Source organism: Bidens hawaiensis, unplaced genomic scaffold (genome assembly GCF_021521415.1).
Source record: "Bidens hawaiensis isolate Kalapana, Puna unplaced genomic scaffold, B.hawaiensis_p1.1 tig00008706_1, whole genome shotgun sequence".
NCBI classification, from domain to species: domain Eukaryota; kingdom Viridiplantae; phylum Streptophyta; class Magnoliopsida; order Asterales; family Asteraceae; genus Bidens; species Bidens hawaiensis.
This window is the reverse complement of record NW_027491628.1, coordinates 910,132-936,232: the sequence shown is the minus strand read 5'-3', so window position 1 is coordinate 936,232 and position 26,101 is coordinate 910,132. Positions and strand designations below refer to the sequence as shown.

Sequence of the window (26,101 nt, the reverse complement as noted above, 5' to 3'; positions counted from 1 at the left end):
TTCTGAAATATCCATACAATTAATCGGGCTAACTCAGGAAATAATACTTAATATATTCTAGCTAGCTCTAAATTAACAATCGATTTCAAATACAGTTTTCACCCTTTTCTTTCTTTCATTCTCTTAAAGCTAATCATTGCCAGCCTGCAAAACACTCTTACAGTATTAGGCTTACAAATGTTATCAACAAATATGTATGATTACAAAAAGTATATCATAAAACAAAAGGTACCATGTTGAGTGTCATTCATTCAGAAGAAGCGGCCTCTTGCTTTGGTCTTCTCTGCTCGGGAGGTGGGCCGTCTCTCTGTCTTACATACCTTTTACTCTCGTATTTAGACTGCTTTTTCGGCTTCGGTTGATAAGTCGGATACTGGCAAGGAATGATCTCCCCGTTTACATACTTGTCACCTAAAACATTATAAGCAAATAATCAATACGCCAAACTAAAATCAAATATCATGTTCATTTTTCTAGAAATAAAATAACCTCCATAGTCTTTGTTCTTCACATCTATGTAAGAATCAGGCAGAACCCAAAGCACTCCGGGTAATCCTACAACATAACAGGCCAGTCGATAATTAGAAGTTCTTGTTAATGCTGATCAAAATCTTAGAAGTATTTCAATATAAAAATTTCAAACTTTTTGCATATATATAAGTTTGAAAAATTACATATTAAATTCCAATCCGATGAAACCGATTCATCGCTAGTCGGAACCCCACCGCCCAACTAGCGCCTAGCGAGTTTTACAGCACCGATGTTGATATTATTATTACTATTACTATTAAATGTTTTGCTAATTGGCTACTTACCCTTGAATTTTTCAGAGGTCTCTTCAGATACTGTGCACTGGAATCCTGTGTATGTTGTGGTGCTAAAAGCATACATGTTCTTCTTTGCTTCTTCCATGCTGGCATCAACAATTTTATCACAATTGTTTATAAAGAATATAAAAGGCAGAATTTTGATGACGACTTGGTTCGGTTGTTTCAGTTATTTCTACATACATGACCATAGCAAACGATAAATTGAAAAGAATATGGCCCACCAACGGTTACAAAACAGGGTTAACGAACATGTAGATAAAAAAAACCAGTTAGTAGAGGTGCGCATAAAACAGAAAAAACCACACGAAATAACCAAACCGAAACATATACCGACGGTTTGGTTTTATGTTCTCGTAGCAACCAAACTTTCAGTTTCGGTTTTGCGTGTAATTAAAACCGAGAAAACCAAACCGAATCATACTTGTAGATTTTTTTTTTGTTTTTAAGTAACTTACAATATTTTAATATATAGTATAACCCAAATATTTTAGCCCAAATATATAATAATCATTTACTTATTAGCTAACAAAAAAAGTTAAACCCGAAATCATTACTTTTGGCAACTTTTTCTGTCCCAAATTTTTAAGCCTAAAAGGCAAAACTGAAAAAACCGATACCAAACAAAAAACTGATACTGAACGGTTTAGTTTAGGCCAAACCCAAACCAACCCGACTCATGCACACCCTTGCCAGTAAGACATAAACACAAACACCTTCTGTGCATCCAATCTTATACAAATATACACCACCATAAGCCTATAAAGATTAAACTATCTGAAACATAAACGCTTCATTCAACCAATAACAACATATAAATCAACAGTATCAACACTTTCAAAACATAAAATTATACAAAAATAAGTAAAAAACCAAACCTTCCAAGAACAGAAGTATGGTTGTGCATGAAACCAACAAAGACCGTCACTTTGGTTTTATGTTTTCATAACAACCAAACTTTTGGTTTCAGTTTAGCACGCAAATAAAACCGAGAAAACCGAACCGAACCGAACCAAACTTATAGATTTTTATCTTATTTTAATTCTTAAGTAACTTATAACAGTTTAATTTATAGTATAAGTCATGGATAAAGTTAATGTACTATATATACAAACAGTTTAATTACACTTCACTATAATTACACTATGTTGCATATATAATAACACTATTTGATTTGCACAGTTAGCACACTAATTTAATTTGTATTTAATCCAAGCCCATAAGTTAGAGCCCATATATTTTAGCCCAAACGTATAATAAACAACTAACTATTAACTAACACAAAAAATTAAACCCAAATTCATTATTTCTAAGGCAACTTTTTTGTCGGCCCAAAATTTAAAAGCCTAAACGGCAAAACCAAAACCAAACGATTTTCAAAAACCAACACGGTTCGGTTCCGAACCAGCACACGCACACCTGTCCCACTTAGACATAAACACAAACACCTTCTGTGCATCCAACGTTACACAACTACACACCACCACAAACCCACTAAAATAAAACTATCTAAAAGATAAACAGAAGATTAAACCAATAGCCACATATTAATCAACACTTCCAAAACACAAAATTTATTAAAAAGCAAACCTTCCAAGAACAGTAGCAAGAGTATTAAGGTAAGTCTCAATCATCTGTTCTCGGGTCGGAGCCGGGTCCTTGGGGAACTCCATAACAATCAACCAATGATTATAATCGCAGCCGGGTAACATAATCGTCTCTCTGGGTTCACTGCTGCTGCTCCTCTTTGACGAGTAATCCCCATCGACTACTGCGGCCTTTGGTTGCAGGGTCCGAACCCGGGTGGAATTGGGTTTGGGTCGGGGGAAATTAATGGGTTGGAATGAAGAGGGTTTTGATTTTGAGGTGGGTTTTGGGGATGAGGGTTTGGGGGTTAGGGTTTTAGAGATGAGGGAGAAATTGAGAGTAGCCATTGGAATTGGAATGGAAGTGTATGAATGAAAATGATAAGGGTGAAGAGGAAATAAATAAATAAATAAATAAATAAAGCCCAAAATATTGTAGATGGGTTTCTTTATTTCTAGAACCAGAACGTATCCTGGTTTGGTCAACAAAGTTAAGGTATGGTTGGGTTTTGCAGGGCTTTTATCAATTTTTGATTGGGTAGAGATGTAACGGTTATGATGGGTTCGGGTCAGTTCAGGGTGTCCGAGTACAGTTTTTCGAAGGAACTAGAATATGGTTTGTACCAGCGAGTCGGGTAACTGGCCGGGTTCGGTTCAAGGTCGGGTCTGAACCATATTTTTGCGAAATTTTAAGGATTTGGACTACTAGCTATCGTTAATTGTCTAAACTACCACTCTCTACCGATCTTTGGTATTCAAGTTATTATATACGGTTGATGCATGGTCTGATCATGGCCTTGTCGTCTTTTGGATAAAATGTTGACGGTTAAACCATGGTCGATAGAAGGCATCAAAGGTAGGGCTTTTGTGAATTCGCATAAACATATATATATTTATCTTAGGATCTTAGGATAGTTTTTGAGATATATGTGGGTATTTCTAAAATTAAATTAAAAAAATATTTTTTATCTCATGATGCACAGACACAAATTTGAGATTTGACTTATAATCTTGAGCATTATGGAGAGGTGAATAAGTATATATGTATTTGACTTTATTATTGGTCAAATCCTAAAAGAACTTACTAGTGGCAAACATGACAATCTAAGCAAAAAGAGAGGTTTAATTGCGTACGTTGGCGATAAAGGAATTTCTCATGAATTTTGTACGAAGTCTCATTATCCTATGATAATGATAATGATATTTTTTTTTTCGAACTATAACAACAATAATAATAATAATAATAATGATAATAATAATAATTATTATTATTATTATTATTATTATTATTATTATTATTATTATTATGTGGCTGTCTACTTAGCTTCATAGTTTGCAAAGTGGACTTTGAAAATATAAAGAAGCTAGTAATGGCGTGTAAGACTTGTTTAGAGCTATCCAAACAAACTAACACTTCATATAGTAATGCATAAAGAAGTAATGATTACCCAGTTGTTAGGATTTTCGCCTACAGGAGTTTTGAGTCAAATTTGAAATGTTAAATAACTAGGGACGGTTGAAATCCCGTCACTAATAGACTAGAAAGAAAAACGTTGTTAAAAAATGTGAACACATAAAATTTAAATATGCGGCACTATTTGACGAGAATGTTAAGTTAAAAGCCTTGCAATAAGATTGACAACCAACTAGAAAACTTGGAAGGTTGAGAGTTACTAACATGAGTAACCGCCTATGTTTTGTACAAGGTGCCACATTATTACATTTGAGTCATTGAGTAAACAAAATGTTGCAGTTTTTAAAATAAATTATAAAAAATGTTGCATTTAAGTATTGAAAGATTTTATATTTCTTTTAACCTCCGATGTTACTCTGCCCCTTTTAGTACTTACCCCTTAATTACATCATAATTTAGTTATTGGGATCGAACTTAAGACCTCCCACTTAAAAACACTCTCATCTCTATTATTTGGGCTAGTCCAACAATGGTAGAAAGAAATTCATTTAAATGTAACATAGTTGCATCTTAAAAATGTTGCAGATATGGGCCATGTGATGGAACCCAAAACGCAGGTTGCAACCCCGTGGTACAATTTTCGCAGATATAAACCCAGTGGTGGTCCTTTTGTTTCACTTTTGGTCCACCGTCAAGTAATGGCTTTAAACGAAGTGTGGAATTACTATGTTTCCCATGCTCGACGAATTTAATTCTAGTTAACCTAAAAGGTAGTTCATTTCCCCGTCTCTAATCTCTGGGCGTTGTCGCGGTCCTCTTTGATCTTCACACCGGCGATGTCTCAGTCGTCTTCTTCTTCATCGAAATTGTACTCCAAGTATGATTTTCCAAGACTGAAGCTAACCGGGGTCATCAGTTCTTGTGTTGTGCAACTGTTGCAATTAAGTTCGATTAAGTTATTGTGGTCAATTAAGTTAATTTGACCAATTTGGCTAGTATGTTATGTAAGCTGATTCTGTTCTTGGTTCTCCATATTTGGTTATAGAAGGGGAGTTGTAGTTGGTTTAGATGAGCTGATATCTTGAATTGCCCAATATGTGAAAAGGTAAATCCTTCTTTGATTAGGACAATCAAGAAGCGTGAATAATTTACCCCAAAAAAGATAATAAAACCACTAAATGGAAGATATATTTAGCATGTAGTTGGTTGTTGTTTATGTAGTGAAGTTCTAAGCAGTAGTGTTTGCACACAGTTGTTTATGTAGTGTTGTTTGTATTATGTTTGTTGTATGATCTTATTGTTAAGACTAGGGCTGCTAATTTAACATTTAAGTTGTTTATGCAAATTGTTGAGCCAGCTATTCATATAATGTTGTCATTTTGATGGCCATCTTGTATATGATGATGAAGAAAATAAGACATGGAAGTAACACAAGAAATCATTGAAGAAACTCAAGTCATTGTGGAAGATACACAAGAAAGACTAGAACCAATATCCAGAAGAATTGTACGGTGATCCATGCAAAGATTACGACCCAAAGGTGTTGAAAAAGGCTTGGCCTATGATTCTTCTAAATGAGACCAACTTGATTGGTACCATGATTCGTATCCTGGCGAGCACTCCTCTGACTCAGAATGATCAAATGATGATTGACATTGGAAATAAGATTGTAGTGGATGTGTTTGCTATTTGTAATGTCTTGTTTAATGCTTGACCTTAAGAAGAATGCACTTCTAGCTTATCATGTATTCAAGAATGATTTGATATGTTATGTAGCATTTTGACACAAACATAAAAATTCTAGACATAAACATATGTAACTAAACATTGTCTTCAACATAAAGGATTTGGAGACAAACTATTGTCTCCAACATAAAAAAGCATTCAACAAGCAAAGACTTAAACAATCATTGTCTACACTCTCAAATTCTACAAACAAATGCTTAAAACAAACATTGTCTCCAATCACACATCTTGACTTGGCATTGGTGCACCTTGTGTTGATCATTGTGTTTCTGGTTGCATTGGTGCACCTTGACCCTTGCATATTGCAGAGTTTTCCCGCATTCCCACATCTCTTAGATGTGATTGTACCTTTTTCCTTGTCATTTTGCCTCCTTTATCAAATTCAGAATCTAACTCATCTAATAACCCCTGCCTCTTCTTTCTAGGTTTTCTAATCTATTCAATTGACAAACAATTAACATTAATGATCTAAATTGTATACAAAAGAAAACCTAGATTTGTTACCTGCTAATGATGCTTTGGAGGAGTTAGTTTAAATGGAGAGTTACTGCGAGCCTAAAAAGTTGGTCTATTGATTGGTTCTATCACATTCTTGTACATCTATTTCCATCTGCTTAGATAGTAACATGGATCTACCCATTTTTCAGGTTCACCTGCTGAATAACATTATTTATCATGTTTAAGACTGCTACCACAACATGTTTACAAGGAATGCCTGTTAAATCCCATTTCTTGCAAGCACAAGTTCTTTGTTTGACATTGACCACACACTGGGATCTTGGGCCACTAACTTGATATTTTGTAGAATCCACAACTAAAGCATTCAACTGGGTGGATTCTGTTTTTATTTAGTCAAAGTGTAACTGAGCTACCGGTGTTAATGGGCCCGAAGCCTTTGCTTGATTTTTTCTCACATTAACCATCCTCTTGGTCATGTATTCTCTTATGCACTCTAAACAGATGATTATAGGATTTTCTCTAGCACCCACTAACTGCTTGTTAAACACTTCACATCCGTTGTTCAACAGCATGTCACACTAGGCCCTACCATTAAAATGGACTTTTGAACAGCTGGTTGGAGGAATATCTAGAAGCCATTATGCTAAAGTTGGATCTTATTTCTTTATATCTTCCATAACACTGTTGAAATAGGGCATGCTAGTAACACGAGTTGCCCCCCCCCCCCCCATGCCATCCCTTTAAGGAGATCTCCACGCCACTTCTTCTTCATGTTTTGTAAAATATGTCTAAAACAAAACCTATGCTCAGCTCTGGGGAACATCTTGGCTAAAGCTGGTACAAGTCCCTACGTACATGGACCAAACAAGATAAATAAATTAATACAACAAAAACCTTTACTAATGAATGATTCAATCAAATATCAATGTACCTTTTGTCTATCACTTATAAAAGTGAAATAAGATTCCTCTGTTAACTTAAGATCATCTCTGTAAATATAAAAACCATGACTAGAATTTATAACATTCAGATTCCACAATTGCATATGCAAATGGAAATATATCATTGTTACCATCCACACCAACAACTGTCAAGATCTGGCTAGGAAAGGGTCCTTTCATGAAACACCCATATAAGCCACAACTATATCTCTTCCAGACATTTTAAACTCTTGTTTCATTGAGGTAAAACATATGTATATTATTCTGAATTACCTAGCAGTAATTTAAAGGGAGCATTCTCAACATATATTTTGATAGTGCTAATAAGATTAGCTCTCAATAGTTCATCACAATAGTCTCTCAGCGTATCATACTGACCTATATAATCTACTTCCTTCCTCTTTGTAGCAATCTGTCTTGCTCTACGGATTTTGTAGATTGAAACATGCACCTGGAGTTTTTTTTTAAATTAGGATTTGTAGATGGTGCATCTCTATATTTGGATTGTCTTCAAGAATCGGCTCAATCTCCCGGGTAAGAGTACTCATTGTCAACAAACAAAGTTCTCTTGTTAGTACACATTGATGAGTTTTATTTATGATCTTCACACACCATTCATGCTGCCCAGATTGTCTTGAGATCCGAATTGCAAAAGGTCAAGTGGGTTTAATGGACTTTTTAGGTTTTCTAGTTGGGCCATTGGACTTTCCTTTCCCTGCGTTAGTTGGCCCCTTACTATTTTCTCCATTGCAATTTTCCCTCTGGGGGTGTCTTTTCTTTTCTTTTTATTTTTTTTATTTTTTTGCCATGGGAGCCCCCCTCCTCATAATACTTTACCCAAACACACAACTCTATACCTACAATTCTTCATTTTCTTTTTTATATAAAGTTGCCTTCTTGACTTAATTGAAAAAGATTTAACCATTATTAATGGTATCTTTATTTGGTAAAAGTTTACCAACATAGAAAGGAACTTCAGCAATGGTAGAAGACACAATTTCATTACCTGCATGTTGTTTTCTTCTTCTTACCCTAGCTACCACCTTCTACAAAACTTGGCAGAATCATCTTGCGCATGAACATCATCATCTTCATACTCAACATCAGCCTCAAATTCAATGTCACTATCACCATCACCAACATCCAAGATATCATAATCAACATTTGCCTTAAATCTACTCATATCACTATCACCAATTTCCCCGACATCATAATCAGCATTTGCCTTCAACTACATGATTGTCCTCTAACACATTATACTCTTCATCTTGAACATAGCCAGGATCATCTTCATCACTATCTTCATCTTCCACCTCTCCTTATCAGAAGATGAAATCTGATTTGGTGGTGGAAATGAGAAAATTGAATTAAAATGTGCCTCCATGGTATTTGGTACACCCAGTCTCAAATCCATCACTTCCTGTAAAATCCTGTCTGTCTCCAAATGTATACGGGAATGCTAATGTTCAACATTATATCAATGAGCCTAACACCATCCCTTACTTGAAAATACATAGGCCGAAAGTAATTGTAATCACCCAAATGGTGAATCCCCCAATCCAGATACACATGTGGCTCCTTATATGAAAGTACAAAACCTCATCATTTGCATATCGTTAAGCATTAACCATCTTTTCCAACACACACCAGTTCCAAATTCATTAGTATCAACACTATCAATGTAGGATACCTTACCATCTACATATTCCCTATTAGGATACGGAGTAAAATTATCTCAATGGAAAACCTTAATTTTAAACAGTGTCTTATGCCCATCACTTGTAGTTTTAATAAAATTACAATTAACCTCTACACCGGGTGGAATGATTAGTTTTAAACAATTAGCCTCTACACTAAATCGAAATCTACTTACCATACATAGAGTAAGGGTCGAACAATGGAAGATGCTCCTCCTAGGTTAGACGTACCCTCCACAATACACCAGTCATTACAAGCAAACAACCTTTGATTAGAAGATACAAAGTAGAAATCATTACCTCAAGGTCCACCGATGAAAAATTCTTGAAGAATCAGTAAGGTGTAATCGATATTATGCTCACCCTACGGTTCAAACCTGTTTTTACAAAGACCTGGACGTAAAATGACAAATCTGCCCTTTTTTAGACGGTCAAAAAAACAATCAAACTAACGGAAAACCAAAAGTAAAATAAAAGGACCACCATAAGGCCCATATATGTAAAAATGGCACCACGGGGTTGCAACATATGTTTTGGGTTCCACCAGAGGGACCATATTTGTAATTAACTCCATTTGATATTGCATTCAACTCTTTTAAAAAAGATTACATTTTCTAACAAAAAGGTTACATTAACTCTAATTCAACTTCACTTAATGCAATCTCGAGAGAGAAATTGCTTTATGCAAAAAGCAATATTTTCAAGCCTTAATGCGAGACTTTAGCAAGGTTTTACTAGCTTCATTTTGTTTGTAGTGGCTAGTGTGCGTGATTGACCAAACAAATGTTTTTCATAAGTTGTTAGGAACAACTTACCAATAATGGTAACTTGTAATCGAAGACAAAAACACTTGGTATTGATAAGTGGTTCATACTGTACGTTGCACTTAGGATGAGGAAGATAAATCATGTGATAGTGTGACTTGATTTTGAGACATACAATAGTAAAACTTCCTTTGAAAATCATTTTTTTTTATCAATTATGCAAATCATTTTTAAGTTTTAGCATGTACTCAACAACATATATTTGTGATTATTTCTGGCAGGGTACTAATCATCTGCCGGTGAAGTTTTCAACGAGCTACGACTACAAAGCCCGGCAAAAAAATCTCATTTGGGATCTACTCCTCAACATTTCCTAGAGAGTGTTGAGCACCGATAAACAATTGAAAAGCTTTTGACTGTATCTTTTCGATCCGAAATCATACCCTTAAATTCCTCTAGAGATCCATTAGTAATCTCCATAGATAGTGACAGATATTAGTAAATATTATTTTTGTATTTTTATATTTTGTTGGATCATTGGCTAGCTTAATTTGTTGATTAGCAACATATATTTATAGATTTTATTGTTATTAGTATTATTATTAAATTTGTTTTATGATTCGTTGGTTGTTATTATTATAGATTTGGTACTTTAGTTAATGATGGTTGTCTAGATTGGTTGTTTTAAATGGAGAGTTTGTCTTAAACTTGTCTGCTAGAGAGGGTTTTACACATAATAAGTTGAAATAAGTGAACAAATTAGCTTATAAATGCAATCTTTAATGGTTTATTATGATATTTTTTAATAATTAGTTTTAAGACCCTGCCGCAACTATTAGATGTGTTCTTAAAGTAGTAGTTATAGCAAGCGTTGCACTGGGTTTGTGACTATATGGTTGGGTGGATGTCTTAGATATATATCATAGTTGTCATAACATAATATAAGTTGGTGTTGTTGAACATGTGCATTTTTCATCTATGAAGTGTGTAGTATTCAAAGATCATTTAAGTAGCTTCAGTTTGGTATGGTCTTCAAAGAGTCTTTGAAGATATGCCTTGTTTACATTATATAAAAGTTGATGAATTTGGCTTACATGGTTTAGCTGTTTTAAAACTTGTAATATTTAAATAGCTTTCCTTGAAAAGAAACAATTATAAAGTCCCAAACATAATTCACTTGTCTTCCCAAGTTGGTAGATATATAACAATATCCCATAAAACACTCTTTCCACTCAATGTCTTTAATTTTAATACAACATCATAACTGTAGAGCTGATTTCATGTTATAAGTCTCTTGTATTTGTTAGCTCTATTAGCGTTTGTATTTTGTTAGCTTTCATTTAATCTATGTATGTTTGGGCCCAAGGCCTTGTACACAAAGCCCATTGGGCCGATTATAATAGGAGAATGCATGGGATGCACTCACTTATAAAAGGTGGAGCATACCCACGCATACACAACCATTTGACAAATATGTCTCTCTCTACCTTATCTCCTCAACTCTCTATATTTCCTTACATAGCAAATAACAATCATCACAACACAAAATCTGAGATCTAGGTTAGTTGTTGTTGAACAACCGAGATTGATTCAAGAACAAGGTGTAAGATCCGGTTTAGAGACCTACAATTGGTATCAGAGCTTCCGGCTCTACTAGTTGAGGTTTTTGGCCTTGTTTTGGTGTTTGAAGAGTGTGTTTAAGAGTATCACAGGTTATCCAGGTTGTTTAAAGCTTCAAAATTGGCAAAAGGTGTGTTTGGTTGAAAATCTGTACAAAAACAGTGTATTACGCGATTTCGTTTTTCCGTATACCAAAATGCAGTTGCATTGTGGGCTGAATCGCAATCGCATTTGAGTGTTAATCACAATCGCTTTTTATTTCACAATCGCATCACATTTGGAAATTCCAATCTCATCGTATTTAGAAATCCCAATTGCATCGCATTTAGAATCCCAATCATGCGCGCATCATGTAATCCAATCGCACTCGCATACATCAACCCAATTGCATTCGCATTATTGTTCATCTGCGATTGCGATTCCCATACTTAGAATTTTTCAGTAATTTATGTTTATTTCAAGACTGTTTGACCTTGTGCCTTTCTAATCAATTTAAAAAGATCTCTTACGATCTAGTATTGTTGAAGAGCTACTTGATTCTTGAAAATGAAGCCGGAACCGCTAACAAACCACCTAGACTCTTAAATTTTGAGAGCAACTTTGTTGAATGGAAGTGGAGGTTCAAGAAAAAATAAATTTACAATGATAAGATCATTCAAAAATGTACCTCATAGACCAACAACAATGACTACTGATCGACTAGTCGATATTCCTCCTGAAAGTCTCACTAATGCTGATAAACAACTTATGCTTATAGATGAAAAGGGATATGGCTATCTCAGTATGTGCTTGTCCACTGAAATGATGCAAAGCATATGATAATGCACTACGACAAAGGCACTTTGGGATGCCTTGGTGGAGAAATTTGAAGGGAACTTTGATATGAGGGAAAGCCGAAAGGAGAAGTTAAAAAGAGAACTTGGATATATAGCCCGTAATGTGTAACATCCGTGTTTTGAGATAACTAAATAAAAGAGAATTTATTGTTACGTGTGTGTCGTTCGGTTAATTGTGTGCGTGTTTATATTTGGACAAGGATTGGGTTTGGTAAAGGAAGTGGGTGGTGGGGCCCATAGCCTTCTATATAAGGCCATTCCCCCCATCCTTTCACTATTTCTTCCCACAACACACACACACACACACCCTAGAACACACACATACTCTCTCTCAAGACCCGAACCCAAATCCGGGTTAAAGTAAGGAAGATTTTGTGTACAAGAGTCTTCAAATAGCAAGAACACGTCCCGATCTACGTATTGTCTGGATCTGAACTCGAATACGAAGCAAAAGGTAGGTCTTGGTTTAAATGGTTAAGTTTTTAGTCGGTTTCGACATGCAAACTGATAGGATGATAGATCAGACTGTGAAATGTAAGAAAAACATAAACTTGGTGAGTTATAACCTCACGTGTATGTTATAGGACAAAAAGGTGATGTTCGGACCTCATAAAACACGGGTATACAAAGTTGGTACAACCCAAAACCCATAAAAAGGGTAAAATCGGGTCCTAAGGAAGAGTCACGGAGTAATTTGGCTTAAAATGGCAAAAAAAATGAAGAAAAGGAGGTATTTTTTCATAAGTCGATTTCGTATCGCACAGCCATGCGAAGCGAAATCAATATTTCGCATCGCACAGCCATGCGAAGCGAAAAAGCCACGCGAAGCGAAAAAGTCATGTGAAGCGAAAAAGTCATGCGAAGCGAAATTCTTCCATGCGAAATTCTACCATGCAAAATTTCATGACATTCATTTTCTAATGCATTTTTGTTAAAGGACTGTTAATGAAAATAAATTTTTTCTGAGCTGACCCCAGCCAGGGGCTCTGCCCCTTGGACCCTGCTAGGGGCTGCCGCCCCTAGACCCCGCTACCAGGGGCGTTGCCCCCGGACCCCCGTTAGTTGAGGGTTTCATTAACTTATATGTAGGAAGTAGTAGTAGTGGATAATTGACACGCGTAATGTATTGTACAGTTAGCCGTGCACAACTAAGGCAGGGCATTACCATTAACGGCGAGAGAAACCGACTCCAGGTGAGTTCTAGCCCCTTTATCTGTTATGTTTTCGGGGCTGTGTGCATACTCCTATGTGGTAGATAATACACTTACTTGATTGGTAAGTGTATAATATGTGTATGATTGTGTATTGAATGTATTGTTACATAATGATTGTATTAACGAGTATGTATATATATATATATTTATAACTAGAAGATATGTAAAGTATGCACGTATGATAAAGGTATGGTTATTCGAGACAAAAGGGACCAAACCCTTATAATATCTGAGATGTTAGGGACCAGAACCTCATAATATCTGAGATGATAGGGACGAGACCCTTATAATATCTGTGATGTTAGGGACCAGACCTTTATAATATTTGTGATGTTAGGGACCGGACCCTTATAATATCTGTGATGGTAAGGACCGGACCCTTATAATATCTGTGATGTTTAAGATAGAATAGCTTATGGTATACCTTTATGAAAGAAAGTATGTAAGAACGTATGCATGTATGTAAAGTATGTATGAAAGAAGTGATAGTAAATAAGATATGTACGTATCTCCGGACACGTATGAGTATAGTATGAATGTAATGTATGTTAATTGATTAACTAGAACTCACTCAGCGTAGCTGAATTTTAGTATGCACGCAATCAAATAGGTTGAGGCAGCTGGCTTGAGGAGGGACACATGGCACGAGCTAAAGAGACTGGCATCTATGAAGAAGTGTTATGTCTATTTTATGTTAATGTTTATTAAAAGACAACTTGTATGTTAAGACATGATTTGATATTTTGTAATGAAATGCATGAAGTTTTAGTTATTCCGCGAAAGTTTTAATTAACTCTGATTTTAAGACTGCGTTTATGAGTAAATCCAACGTGCAAGTGGGGTTACCGGGAACGAGGCCTTATATAATGCTAGTCAATTAAGAGAAAACATTGGCATTAGATACCAAAATGACGAGTATAAGAAAGCTGAGAAGATATTTACCACTAGAATTAAGACTCATTCTGATGACATGGCAAACTTACATAGAAAGTTATTTGAAGCAAATTTGCAAGTTGATTCTCACAAAAGATGAATAATTAGTTTAAATAGTAAAATTGAAGAACTTGAGCTTGATCTTTCCAAAAGAAAAATAACTGTCGATAAGTTTGAAATGGCTTTTGATAAGTTAAACGGTATTATTTGTGCACAAATGGAGGTGAAACAAAAGACGGGTATTGGATATGAATTTATTGTAGTTCCACCACCTTTTAATGACAACTATAAATCATTACCCCACTTTAGTTTCAACACCCCTCTAGAATAAGAAATAGTCTATGGAATTGGTCATTTACCAAAGCCTAAGATATTCGTCCCTACAATTCCCAAGACCATTGATCCTATTATTGAACCTGTTAGTTCTAATCGTAGCTCATCTTGTTCAGCTGGTGGTGTATAAGAAAAGGAATCTTTGGAGAATGACATGAGTTTTGATAAAATGGCGTTTTAAATTCACATTTTGTGTGTGTTGTGAATTCAAAACAATTTAGTGTCAATTCTGTATGTACTGATAATAATTCTGTTCCATGCAAAATACATTAAACTAAAGATGAATGCCTTATCTTGAAACTAGGTTTTAAAGTACCCGAGGAATGGATTCTAATGCGTACTCCGAGGCATAATGATGCTTAAATATTAGAAGTTCATATTCACGACAAACTGCTTCATGTTTACTGTCTAAGGCCTCGGAGAACGATTCATCACTTTGGCATTGACGTCTCAGTCGTGCCAATTTTAAGAATTTGAATATATTGGTCAAATGTGAGCATGTGAGGGGTTTTCCTGTTTAAATGTTTTCTACTATTGAAAAATGTATCTCTTGTTCCAAATGCAAACAATACAAACTCCCTAACAGGCCTAAAACTATTAATTCTATAGATTTCATTCTTCAACTGTTGCATATGGACTTATTTGGACACATTCATCCTTTGGCAATAAGCCGAAAAGCCTAGTATCTTGTTACTGATGATTTTTCTCGTTTAAGTTAGACTTTTCTTCTAGGTTCTAAGGATGACACCGCAGTTCCTGTTAGATTCATGACACATGTTGAGAACCAAACCAACAAAAGAGTCAAGTGTATACGAAGTGACAAACGAAATGGAATTCCTGATTTTTCTCGTTTAAGTTAGACTTTTCTTTTATGTTCTAAGGATGACACCGCAGTTCCTGATTAGATTCATGACACATGTTGAGAACCAAACCAACAAAAGAGTCAAGTGTATACGAAGTGACAACGAAATGGAATTCTGCAACCGAATGCTAAATGATTTTTGCCACTCCAAAGGGACAGACCGTCAATTCAATGCTCCATACACTCCATTACAAAATGGGGTTGCTGAAAGACTCAACAAAACACTGATCGAAGTTGCAAGAACAATGCTGTCTGACTCAAAGTAGCCTCCGTTTTTTTGGGGTGAAGCAATTAACACCGCATGTTTTATCCAGAACTGTGTGCTGCTTTACAAGCGTCTAAAGAAGACTCTATATGAAGTTTTCTACATAACCAAGCCTCAAGTTAACTATTTCAAGACCTTTGGATGTCCATGGACTCTGCCTCATACTGTCACCAATTTAGTTCCCAAATTTGCTGGAAAGGCATATAAGTGTTACTTTGTTGGATATTCTTCAAACAAAACCGCTTATCGAGTTTTAACAAGAAAGCTGGAGTGATTGTGGAATCATTCAATGTTGACTAGCAAGAGTTTAATCAGGCAGATGCTCGCACAGTTCCAAGTAGGATGTTTGACTATAATTACTTGTTCAACCAATTTCATGTTCTATCTACCCTTCCAGTTGCAGTTGCTCCAGCCTCAACTACAATGCCTCCTCAGCCTATGGTGATTCAAGCTCTCATAGACAGTTTGGGAAATGTTAATGTCTGGTGGCCACATGTCATAAATGTATTGACTATAGCTCCTCAAGTAGTTGTGGTCAATCCAACTCCATAAACCGCAGACACAACCAATGTGGTTTTAAATGAAGAAGATTCTGACTCAGAATCCTCTTATATGTCTACCGACAACGTTGAAAACAACATTGATCCCACTCCCATTGTGCCTGTAGTTGATCCTCAACAGGATCCAAGTGTGGTTGAATATGTACCTACACCTCCTCCTGCTAAAAATGAAGCAACTGTCATCGCTGGAGAGGCTATTGCTAATGAAGTTCCTGTTGGTGCTTCAAACACTACTGATTCTACACATCTTCTAACAATTGTCATTTTTTTCATGGAAAACATTTGGGATTGATGTGCGAAAATATATATAAATAATAAAATGGTTCACAACTAAGCTTTAAAAACCAAACAACCTAACCTAGTTCACACAATCGGCAAGTGTACCGGTCGCGTGTAGCATAGAGGAAGGAAGTCCGGATATCGAATTCAAAGACACGTGAGGTGGCTTGAAAAACTAGACCCTAACTAAGTATTGCCTAATAAAAATATTTAACTTTTTGATCTTTCTTATTTTATTTTAATTAATTTAAACTAATTTATCTAATTTACTTAACTTAACAAAACTAACGGGGAAACTTAACGGCACTAACGAACTTTTAACGAATATGGAGAAACGACTACCTAGGCAAGAATCCTATTGACAGTTCAACGGCTAACGGAATTAACAAATCACACGACACCGGGATCTTAAAAATAAATAATCAACTAAGGCTCACTAAAGTTCGCTAGATCACCTCTCGGTCTCACCAACTAACCCTCACGAATATAAGAAGATTGAATTTTACCGGGATAAAGATTACTAAGGTACCCTAATGACGCATCTCCTCTCGGACTCAACGACACAAAACCCGCTAAAAATTGGCACTAGAAACTCTAGAGATAAAGGGGTAACAATATTTAAGTTGATATAGGACACTTATTTGCACGCAAATCTAAACCGGACAAGACCAAAACTCGCTCTCGCGCAATTCTAACCTAGCCGAATAAAGAAACGAGACAAACCGACTTCCTATTACCTCTTGGTCTCAAGAAAGGCGAATCTATTGAATTTTAATAATTAATTGCATAAAAGATTCATATGGTCGCGCTAACCAAAACAAGATCAAAATCACCAAGTCTATGACCTAAACGTAGAACCCTAACCGAACGACACACAACCAATCAATCCAAGTCATACGCGGAATCAAAGGCAATAATTATATAAAAAAATATTTTAACACATCCAAGATCAAATTAAATAAAGTCTTTCAATAGTAATCACGTCATGTAACAAGTCAAAACCAAATAAGCCGTCAAACAAAATCAATATTCATCTCAACCTAGATAGTTCAAATATTTAGCTACTTATATTAATAAAATAAAACTCCAAATCATAAGCTAAAACCGAAAATAGTATCATATTGGAAATTATTAAATCAAACCGTCCGTTCTCCAATACGTAGCGGCCAACAACCTTCCAGAAACTCCTTGTCTTTTTGCGGCCACCACAAAACCAATTTCCCCCAATGCCTGACTACTGTTCGGCTCTATCTCTTTCGGCTGTCATTGCTCTTCCAAAGAATCCCCTATATATAATAATAATCTCCTTAAGGAAAAAACCTAGCTTAACCTTCAAGCCTCCAATTCTCCACGTGACCTCCTGCCCATAATTTTCAAGATCCATCTTCATGTGGCCAGCCCAAATAAGTGGGTCGGTGGAAATTCCTAAAAATCAAAACGTCACACAAATTAGTATTATTATTGTTTCTTATATATATATATATATATATATATATATATATATATATATTAGTTGTTTTATAAACCAAATTGACATAGGTAACAGCTACCTTACGAGACTTTTTATGAACATTTTAAAACTTTGTTCTATTATTTAAACTTTTATTCTCGTATCTTATATATAATACAAATATAAATTAACTTGAAGTAATATCAAATAGAGAGTAACCTTAAAACTACTCAAAGTGTGAGAAGTATGTATATAATTTATATATATTTTTTACCACATCAGGGATGTTCCTATTGCTTCAGATAATGTGGTTGAACAACCAAAAAACATTCAACCAGCCACTGATATTCTACTCAATGCTCCCAGGGTCTTTCATCCCATTGAGAATCTAACTGTTGAACTGCAAGTGGATCCAATTCCCCAGTTGGACATTCCCCGATCTCATCCGGCTGAGAAAATCATTGGTTCTCCATCTACCGGCATCCGGAAAAGGAGCATGTCTAGAACTATTAACAAATGTCTTTTTGCTTGTTTTATTTCTTAGGTTGAACCTAAAGATTATCGTGTCGCTCTTAAAGAGAACTGCTGGGTTGAAGCAATGCAAGAAGAGTTGCTACCTTTTAAGAAGCTCAACGTGTGGAAGCTGGTAAAGAGCCTGAGAACAAGAGACCTATTGGTACCAAGTGGATGTTCAGAAACAAGAAGGATGACAAGAGGTGATTATAAGAAATAAAGCAAGGCTGGCTGTATAAGGTTTCTCTCAGCGTGAAGGTCTTGATTATGATGAAGTCTACTGTCACACCCCAACCTACGGCGGAATATGCCGGGGTGCGACATAATTGTATCATAGCTCAAAAGACACTAAAATGAATCCACGTGTCAATATCTAAATTATTAAATTCATATTATTCAAGTACGCAAAAGCACAAACATTGTCTCGAATTAAATAATCATAACAATTAAATAAAAAGAAATTAATAGTCTTTAATTCATCATGCATCCTGGTCCAACTACTCATTAATCCCTTGTTTCTTCATCCAATATAGCGACCTGCGCCATGCGGGAAAATACATAGTTTGTCAACATAAAGTTGAGCAAGTAATCATGGTTTTTGAATACATATAATATAAAAATGACAATTCCTTGCGATAATATCAAATATTACAACTAGCATAACAACAATATAACAATAATATAAAAGTTGTCTTTTCACTCGAATCCCATGGATAACGAGCTACTCCGACGGCGTATGATCATACTAATGAAGATGATGATGAGGATGAGGATGATATACCAACCACCAAAACATAAATTAAACACATAGTCACATTTGCACGTATAACTAATTGAGCAATATCATATAACGCAAATAGTGGAATTGTAGTAAAAAATTGATTAACGCATAACACCCCAAAATGTAAAACGGTAAAAAGGGGGATGTGAATTACTTACCTTATATGTGGATTAAATGAGGATGAGATAATAATAAAAAGTGAGGATGAACACGTTCAAGCCTTTGAGATACGTCAACAAGGATGCCCTAATTGTTTTTTAATAAATGAGGAAAAGAATTAATATCGATTTGAGATTCGATAGGATATTATTAGTTTCAACGTCATTATTGTATTTTAAACGGTTTGAAATCTTTGGAGTCTTTTAGGGTTTTGAATCGTTCTATTTATTGTTTATTATTATTATTATTATTATTTATTATTATTATTATTGTTATTATTATTATTATTAGTGTTAACATTATTATTTGGTAATTAATATAAGTGGTATATCATATTCATATTTTTAAGTAAATGAATTTTAATAATACATATCCGATATTAAGTATTATATATATGTTTAATGAACATTAATATTAATTATTTAAAAAAAAGAATTATACATGTGTGTATATATATATATATATATATATTTACGGAAAAATTATTTGAATAATTAAGCTAGATTGGTTTAGATGGAAAATATTTATTTTATATTATATATATAATAAATTATACATTAATATATATATATATATATATATATATATATATATATAATATGGCGTTGAAAGAAGTCCGGAAAATAATAGCTCGGGTTTGATTTAAACGAAATAAAGTTTATTGGATTAATATATTATTAATTAAAGGTTTATAATAAAAGGATTAAAAAAAATATTACAAAACCGGGTCCAGGGGGTTCAAAACCGCGCCCTGGGCCGGTTCAAAGGTTTTAAACGAAACGCACTAGCCATCAGGCTGGTGCTTCAGCTTGTTTTTAATGAATGATCTGAAAAACATTTAACCAGATACAAAGCAGAACCTATTTCAAATACCAAACCCTAGTTCTTAAATCCGTTTATTTGTTTGTTGTTTGTTTAAATCAAGTTAGGGTTATTGATTAGCAGACAGAGACGAGTTAGATACACATTCCAATTACCTTTTTGGATGCCGAATTGAGGGAGAACGGCGGCTAGGGTTTCGGTTCTGAACTTGATCGCGAACAGGCTTAAGATGACTGATATGCTACAATTAAGTTGGGGTTTATGATTGCGATATAGAAGAGCGTGTGGGTGCGAGTTTAATTAAGTTTTCATTCTGTTCATATATATATATATATATATGTGTGTGTGTATTTGTATAATATATGGTTGTTGAAAGAAGTCCGGAAAATAATAGCTCGGGTTTGATTTAAACGAAATAAAGTTTATTGGATTAATATATTATTAATTAAAGGTTTATAATAAAAGGATTAAAAAAAATATTACAAAACTGGGTCCAGGGGGTTCGAACCCACGCCCTGGGCCGATTCAAAGGTTTTAAACAAAACGCACCAGCCATCAGGCTGGTGCTATAGCTTGTGTTTATAACTGATCTGAAAAACATTTAACTAGATACAAAGCAGAGCCTATTTCAAATACCAAACCCTAGTTCTTAAATTCGTTTATTTGTTTGTTGTTTGTTTAAATCAAGTTAGGGTTATTGATTAGCAGACAGAGACGAATTAGATACACATTCCAATTATCGTTTTGCGTGCCGAATTGAGGGAGAAAGGCAACTAGGGTTTCGGTTCTGATCTTGATCGCGAACAGGCTTAAGATGACTGATATGCTACAATTAAGTTGGGGTTTATGATTGCGATATAGAAGAGCGTGTGGGTGCGAGTTTAATTGAGTTTTCATTCTGTTTATATAGTAGTTTAGAGGGTCGGTTCAGTCGCGTGTCTATATACGCGATTAGCTGTGATTGTTATTCGTTTTCTAAAATTAACATGTCGGTGGTTGATAGTTTTGGTTAACAAAAGATTATGCAAGATCAATTTCTCGATTAGGGCGAAGATTGAGGAGCAAGCAAGTGGGGGGGGGGGGTATACGACGGTGGTGAAGGTGGTGTTGAAGGGAATTTGATTTTTTTTTTGTATAATAATTGCTAAATGGTTCTTGGTCTTTGTATGGTTATGAAAGTTAAGGCAAAGCATAGTTAAAGGGGTGATTATTGTATATTGTTGATAGTTGATATCAATTAACAATTAAGTAAGTAAACAAATTAAAAAAAATGGGTCGGGTTTTGAGAACCGAAATTTAACGAATGTTACAGTATTCACAACTTTTTGAAAATTTCGTCCCGAAATTAGAATACAAGAAAAAAAATAATTAAATTAAGAATAAACCAAAATTACTAAATCATTTCCGTAGTAAAACGAAACACAGATGTTCGATTGACCCGAAACACTCTACAAATGGGTAATATGAAAAGTCCACTAATATATAGGATATACCAGCGGCGTATCCACCATGACCTTATCATATTATATATCATTTGTACCGTTGTCCTATAGTCCATCGGTTCTAAGTTGTTTGCACACCAACGTACCAACCATGACTTCCATGCGAGGGTTTCGGTAATCATGTGTGCTCTCATAATTACTTATTTCGTCGCATGGTCCGCATGGTTCGTTCCATTGGGTGGGTTAAAATCACACATACACGTTTAAGAAAAATCTTTTTGAAAATCAAGATAAAATTTGGAATAAGGCAAAGCAAAATTTAACGACAATTGAAAAAAACAAAGAAAACTCTTGAAGTCAAATATCAAGATCACTAGTGCAACACCAGAACTATTGAACAAGCTTAAATATCAAATTTCTTAGAGTTAAAGTATATCGAGATAGAACGTTTTAAAAACGTAACAAGTTGTTGGGTATTAAATCCAAAAATAAAACTCTTTTTTTTAGTAAACGAAAATAATCATCACAATAGTTAAGTCGAATATATGAAACATTGGGGGTCCTGAGAGGCTAAAAATTTGTGTAAACATATAATAACCATAAGAAACTAACAAAATTAGGGAAATAATGACGTTAAGTTGTTAGTTGTGATAATCCCAAGGAAGTTTAGCCGTTATGGGGAGGGTGTAAGTTTGTGACGCTCATATTGAGATAATGATAACTCGTTAATGAGAATATAAATCAATAAAATTCATGCATAGGGCTCCTATTAGATAGCTATGCCTTAACCAAGGACAAAGCCCCGGTTCGAAAATGACCGGTCATAGGCAGCCCTGATTACGATTCCTATTAGATAACCAGGTACATAGCCATGCACATGGTCCCGGTTTCCACTAACGATTATGTTTGAGGTCACCGGTCATAGGCCATTAAATTGATTTGATCATGAGCAAACAATTATAATTCTAAAGATAAATATAAGCAATGTGTGTCGTGCTTTGTGAGGAGGGTAAGTGAAGATGGATATATCAAATGTAAACACGGTTTCATTAATAATATTGAAAATTTGAGTACAATGAGACCTTATTCAAAAGAGAAGAAGAAAAACAAATGTAATAAATGCGAACGGATAAAAAAAATGTTGCTTGCAGTGTTTGTCTTCTCGGGGTAGGTAGGTTTTAGGCATAAGGACTAGTGTGAAGTGTTGTCATGATTCCTAAGTTGCAATTCATTGGCGTTGGTATAGTACACACGTCCTTGCATACCCTGAATGGCTTGATTCGTTTGGGTTTGCTCGGCTTGGTTTGGTTGAGGTTGAATAGCTTGGATGGGTTAGGCTTGCATTAGTTGGGCTTGGTCGGCTTGATCGGCTTGGGGTTGGAAAGTTTGGGCTTGATATATTTGGAGTTGGTTTGTTGGGCTTGGGTAGGTTTGAATTTGATAAACGAGTTTTGGACATGTGTTGCGAAGATGGTTAGGCTACCGCAATAATAGAAGGCTCGTATAGTTGAGAGAGATGGAGCATAAGGTAGGGCATATGGTTGGGGAAGTGATTGAGTGATGGGTTAGGGAATGGGGGAATTGAGTTGCGTTTTCATAGGCTCTCGACAATATTGGATGAGGTGGCCGAATCGGTGGCAATTGGTACACACTCGGCAAGTGGATTGGGTCGGATGGTGGCGTTGGCAAGTGTTGCAATATGGGTGATGGGCGGTGTATGATTTCTTGGTTGGAGGGGCTTGTTGGGTTTGTGATTAGGCTAAGACATAGTTTTGTGAGTTGGACTTTCGTTTGTTATTATGGTAATGAGATGAGTTATGGTTATGGTTGTGTTTAGAGGATTCGGGCTTGGACTCTTTAGCGGGCTCAGATGCAGGCTTATCATTGGGTTTCTTAGAACTCTTCCGCGTCAAGGTCCCGACCTTAACGTGGTTTTCAGTGAGGATACCGGCTAGGGTAATGGCATCACGAAATTCCTTCGGCTCACGAATAAGGACGGAATCTTGGATTTGCATCGGCAAACCCGTGATGTACTTATCAATGGCACGCTCCAAAGGAGAAACCATGTGAGGGATGAGGACGCTCAATTTGTGAAACCGATCGTTGTAAGCGGTATTATCACCTCCCTCTTGCTTAAAATTCTAGAACTCTTCTTCCAATTTCCGGAGTTCATACTTCAGGCAGAACTGGTTGTGACATTTGATGCAAAACCAGGTACACCCCAATATACAGTTACCGAATTAACGATTAAATGTGTGTTACGTGACGATCAAATGAATAACCGAGCGGGTTTGGTTGTGACCCAGATATCCCGGGGGGCCATCTATAAGTGATATACGATTAATGTAAGCTAATATATTAATATTATGGCCTTAGTTCGATAGCAAACAGGTTAAACGAAAACATGCTCGTTTAACTACCCGCTATAGGTTTAAACGCGAAAGATAGTTACAAACCAAGCATTGTATCATCCATTAAGCCAAAAAAGACTTACTAAACACTTATTTGAAATGTTTTAAGCGATCCGTGAAAATAATTTTTGAATTTTACAAATGTATACTTTTTTTTTATAAATTCATACAAAAATGGCTGAAAAACACATGTTTTCGCGCTATTTGTCGTACCCGGTATATTTTTCGCACCAGAAACCGAACCCGAAATAAATTTGGACTCACATTTAATGTTCGGAGCACGCAAAACAAGTTAATTGGCTAAGATGAGGACCAAAAGGGCCCATCTCTCTTGCGGCTGTAATAATAGAAAATCCCACCATTAAGTTTTCCTGATATCTAAACTAATTAAAAGATATTTTTGCACACACATTCACCAAAGCCTGGGCCAGAAGATACCTGATTTTCCTTAAACCATATCAAAACTAAGGTAATCTCAACATTTTTAATCAATTTTAACTTGTTTAAACATGTTTAAATACATATAAACATAGTTTGATTGCCAAAAATCATTCCTAACCATGAAAAACCTTAAAAATGGTCCAAAAACATATTTTGATCATACACATGGTTAGGAATCAAAATCATACTCTTTTTTGGCCATAAACACGGATTAGAGGGTTTAAACGGCGTTTTTTACGGTTTAAAAGTTCAGTTTTATACCATAACCGAAACCCTAAGTTATGGGGCTGTTTTGTTGATGAAACTTGCTTGGTTTGTGATTTAGGACTTGTATCTATCCTGCATATAAGCACAAGAACCCGAAAACTCTAATAGAAGGGTGAAAACGAACCAAAACCGCTAAGGTAATGCCGAATCACTCGTTTACGGGCTGTTTAGGTTAAGGTTATGATGTGCATAATTTTAGGTCATGAAATTTTGCAGGGACACCAGGGACCATATCATTGAGTCTCTGTTCAAATTTGGTATTTTTTCGACCATCCGAGAATATTTGGCGAATTTATTACCAAATTGGGATGTTTAATTAGGAAAAATAGTTAAAATGCTTCAAAAATCATAATTTTTGGGGAACTCAGATTTGGTATATTTTGATCACATATGAAATTAGGAAGCATTTGGAAAAGTTTAAGTGTGTTTTGTGCATATGCGTTCGTACGAGTTTTTATAGCCGAATTTGGCCCGAAAAGAATATTGGACAAGGTTGTTATATTCTGGAATTGACACAGATGCTTTTGAGATATAATTTGAGCATCCAGGAATTTTTGTGGAATATTTGGAAATCATTTGGGATAAACGGACGATTTTCAAGCTAAATATAGATGATAAAATGAATTTTTATAAATTAATAAATCAATAATTAATTCCAGAAATATTTTTATAAAAATCTACATATTTTATTTGATAAGTTAATAAATTTTCATAATTTAATGATTAACGATTAATTAATTATGCTAATTTGAAGATTAAAAAAACTCAATTCTAATAAAAACCGGCAAGTTCGTGATTAACGAATCTGTAGGAATATCAGCACACCAGGAGTGATCAAAAATCATATTTTTGGATTAATTAAGTAAAAACGAACTTTTTATGAGAAACCTGGACAATCTGGATAGATTGTGCGCGTTTCTCCTCAAATCAAACTGAATAAACGGAAACGGGCCCTATAGCGAATCCAGAACCCCAATATGTGATCTTTCTTTATAACTTAATCATTTTATCGACCAACACATTTACCCAAGCTTACTTCCCCATAACTGTTTTCTGAACGCATAAACGAACAATTTGACACAGCTGGGAAAACAGGGAAACTGAGCCAAGTTCAGTTTTAAGTACTAGACATTGAACAACATCACAACCTAAGCCTATTGACACTTTCAGGGCGTTTCAGCTATACCCAGATTAGTTATACAGCCCAGTTTATTATTGAGATTATAATAATATTAAAATATTAATATTATTATAATATTGATTATAGGAACTAGTGATAGCGAATTGAACAAACCCCGAGCTGACACAGTGCTGATTATCTACTAAATGGAATCGGCCTGGTTGCCGTGTCACATAGCGCCGTTTGCACATGACCATACTTATATAAATAGGCTACGTAGTGTTAGACATAGCTACAGGGGAATGTTGTGGGCGGAAGGAGAGCCACAGTGGTTGATTGGGCGTGGGTAATGGATACAC

At 35.3% G+C, this 26,101-nt stretch overlaps 1 protein-coding gene across 1 annotated transcript; it reads right to left on the bottom strand.

The window, feature by feature from the left end:
• Positions 1-237: 237 nt before the first annotated feature.
• On the bottom strand, positions 238-2,785 carry LOC143529793 (DAG protein, chloroplastic-like). Its single transcript, XM_077025504.1, has 4 exons — positions 2,418-2,785; positions 816-913; positions 490-555; positions 238-411 (listed from the first exon to the last, which is right to left on the bottom strand). The coding sequence occupies exons 1-4, from the start codon at positions 2,759-2,761 to the stop codon at positions 248-250; spliced, it is 672 nt and encodes a 223-aa protein (XP_076881619.1). The 5' UTR covers positions 2,762-2,785; the 3' UTR covers positions 238-247.
• Between the last annotated feature and the right edge of the window lie 23,316 nt (positions 2,786-26,101).

Bases quoted from the DNA above. Each gene is read 5' to 3' on its own strand.
- LOC143529793 (XM_077025504.1), bottom strand. From the start codon at position 2,761: ATGGCTACTCTCAATTTCTCCCTCATCTCTAAAACCCTAACCCCCAAA. The intron at 914-2,417 runs GTTTGCTTTTTA...TGTTGATGCCAG, and splicing joins CTTGCTACTGTTCTTGGAAG to CATGGAAGAAGCAAAGAAGA. The intron at 556-815 runs GTAAGTAGCCAA...GTTATGTTGTAG, and splicing joins GACCTCTGAAAAATTCAAGG to GATTACCCGGAGTGCTTTGG.